The sequence below is a fragment of the Microchirus variegatus genome (assembly GCF_963457635.1).
Source record: "Microchirus variegatus genome assembly, chromosome: 16".
Lineage (NCBI taxonomy): Eukaryota > Metazoa > Chordata > Actinopteri > Pleuronectiformes > Soleidae > Microchirus > Microchirus variegatus.
Window position 1 is genome coordinate 11,662,734 of NC_139817.1, and position 2,984 is coordinate 11,665,717.

The 2,984-nt window shown below is 41.0% G+C and overlaps 1 protein-coding gene across 1 annotated transcript; it reads left to right on the forward strand.

Annotated features, from left to right (window-relative positions):
- Positions 1–1,331: 1,331 nt before the first annotated feature.
- LOC310937934 (heat shock protein beta-1-like) lies at positions 1,332–2,692 on the forward strand (the record flags this gene model as incomplete). The annotated part of the gene is made up of 3 exons (XM_083902324.1): positions 1,332–1,710; positions 2,262–2,325; positions 2,530–2,692. The coding sequence occupies 3 exons, from the start codon at positions 1,332–1,334 to the stop codon at positions 2,690–2,692; spliced, it is 606 nt and encodes a 201-aa protein (XP_083758450.1).
- Between the last annotated feature and the right edge of the window lie 292 nt (positions 2,693–2,984).

Below are 2,984 nucleotides of genomic sequence, written 5' to 3' on the forward strand. Positions count from 1 at the left end.
GAGCTACTAAAGAAAACGTTTTTTTTTGTATTTGCAGAAAACGGAAATAAAAACTATAAAACAAACTAAACTTTACAGTATGTGTGAGTGTGAGAGAGAGTGCATTGTTTCTGTAATTGTTTTACATTTACACTCCAGTGTTCTAATGTGTACATTGTGTTTGCTAATGGCGTTAGAAGGCTATTGGATGATTAGAAAACCCTTGTGCAATTATGTTAGCAGTTTTGCTGGTTCTTTGACGAAAGGGCAAAATTATTATTATTGAAAAAAAAATCATTATTTCTAATGTCTTGAATATATTTTTCAACTCTTTTAATGAATAAAAGTGTGACTTGAACGTGACCCCAAACCTTTGAACGGTAGTGTAAACAAATTAAAACTCATACTTTATTTCAATAATGAAAGTGAATTGTTTAATTCACCATAGGGTTAGGGGTATTCTATTATTACATTGCAGTATCCTCATGTACTCAATCCAAACACCGTAAATCTAATCTGCATTTCTCAGCGTTTACTTGGTTAATACCTTTGACCTAATGTTTTGGATGAAAGCTGACGGAAAGGTCACAGATATCGCCTCGTTATTAAATATCATTCCCCTCGGACGGCAAACAGCCCGCTGATTTATCCCTTGTTTCATTATTTGTACAACATACCGCTCATGAGGACGATCCACGTGTAAAATTCCTCACCACCTCTTGATCGCGTCAGACTCAGCCCAGTAAACACATTTCTTTTTATTATAGTATACTTTATACAGAGAGAGCTGTTTGACCTATACGTGCCTGTGTTTGTTTGTCGCTGCATTCCTTTTATTTTTTTTCCCCTTCAGCCTTGAGCTTAAGAAACTAACGGTGTTGTTTATCTGTGGATGTTTGTGCTGTTGCCTCACATCACACCAGGCTGTGACTCCTATGGACAAAGAGCACCAGTATGTGACGAGACTGCAGAGGCCACGGCTGAATAAACTCCTCCGCAGTCACTCACCAACAACTTGCCACAGACACTCCAGAGATATAAATACAAATAATTGGCATTATCCAGTCCAGGTTCCAGGGCAACAGAGGACTGACACCTCAACCGATGAGGACATACCAAGATTCATACCTCATCGCTTAGGTCACACTCGCTGTTAGATAAGTGTTAAAGTGAGTCAAAGGGGTATAAATGCCAAATCAGCCTTTCCCCACAAACTGCTGCTCACTCTCTGTTTGCATTTGAGGATAAATTTACAGCTCCTCTGTTGTTTGGTGACCAGGATCGTCAAGCCAGGGTGGAGCTACAAGCTTTTCACTTTCCCTCTCCTTGATTCTCAGCTTATTTTCCAAGACATGGGCGATCAAAATAAAATATTACCCCGTCCTATTTTCCGCCGAGATGCCTCCTGGGAGCCTTTCCCGAACTGGACGCAGCCGAGCCGCATCTTTTCTCAGGATTTTGGCCTTCCTCCTTTCCTGGAGCCAGGCGACGTGGACTGGATTACCTGGGCAAAGAAGAGACTGGGGAATTTCTCGTGGCCTGCGTACACACAAACGTCGCACCTGACTCCCTTCAGCGGCGAGCAGGATGGAAAGGGCCTGCGACAGCTGACGGGCGGAGTGTCTGAGATCAGAACGGGACAGGACAGCTGGAAGATCAACCTGGACGTCAATAACTTTTCCCCTGAGGAGATTACAATCACGACCAAGGAGGGATACCTGCAGATATCAGGTGCTGCTGAGCCTCTGAAGATGATACTTGAGTAAAAGTACCAGAAAATGACTTTGGTAGATGTTGAAGTCACTTTTTTTTATGATATCACTTAAGTAAAAGTCTTAAAGTATATGACATACGCTGTATTTAAGTATCAAAAGTTATCTTCTGATGTAGATATAGTTAGGGTTTGAGCCATGGTGGCTCAGTGGTAGGGTGTTGTCTTTCAACTGGAGGGTCGTGGGTTTAATTCCTGGCTCTGCTCGTCCATATGTGTCCTTGAGCAAGACACTTGACGCCATGTTGAAGCGTGTGAATGAGTGAATGTCAAAACTGTAGCAAGACTAGCATCAAGACTAGAAAAGCTCTATATAAATACAGACCATTACCAACTCTTCTGATTTTATTTGGTAGTAACGAGTAACAAAGATAGTTCAATGAAATGTAGTGGAGTAAAAGTAAAAGTTGCTAGAAATATAAATAACAAAGTAAAGTTGCAATTACAACTGTTACTGTTAAAGATGATTGCAAGTTTGTAAATGTGCCGTTTTTGTTCCTATTTCTGTCAGGAAATCACGAGGAAAGGCAAGATCAGCATGGAATGGTCTCAAGATGCTTCAACCGGAAATACAAGTAGGTTAATAAAAAATGTCATTTCCAACACCATTTGTTTTTGAGGGAAACAAATGTGCAACATTTACAAAAGCCAGTAACACGTGATGATAAGTTGAGCCACGCTTTATCACTGGCCTGTCAAAAAGAGAATTATAGACCCAGTTTGCTCACCTATGTACAATATGTGTAATCGGCTGCTGATAAAACTCCCGTGTATTCAAGGTTGCCGCAGGGCGTGGACTTGCAGCACATCAGCTCGTCGTTGTCCAGTGATGGAGTTCTGTCCGTGGAGGCTCCTGTGCCCGGGACGCACGTCATCGACCCGGCCAACGAGCTGGTCATACCTGTGCAGACCAAACAGACGCAGCAGGAGGGTGACAAGTGAGACAAGTGAGCAGAACCTGACACTAAACTCACATATATGCAGTTGTGTGTGGAACAAACTGACATTTAAAAAAAAAAAAAAAAAAAAAGAATAATAACAAAAGGTTGTTGCAGCTTATTAAATGTCATGAGATACTGCAGTAACGTTAAAGGCAAACTCAATCAGTTGTGTAGTTGGATAGAAACATGTATGTGTTTTATTTTTGTTTGTACCGTTCAACAGTTTGGGGTCACTTAGAAATGTCCTTATTTTTGAAGGAAAAGCACTTTTTTTCAATGAATATCACATTAAA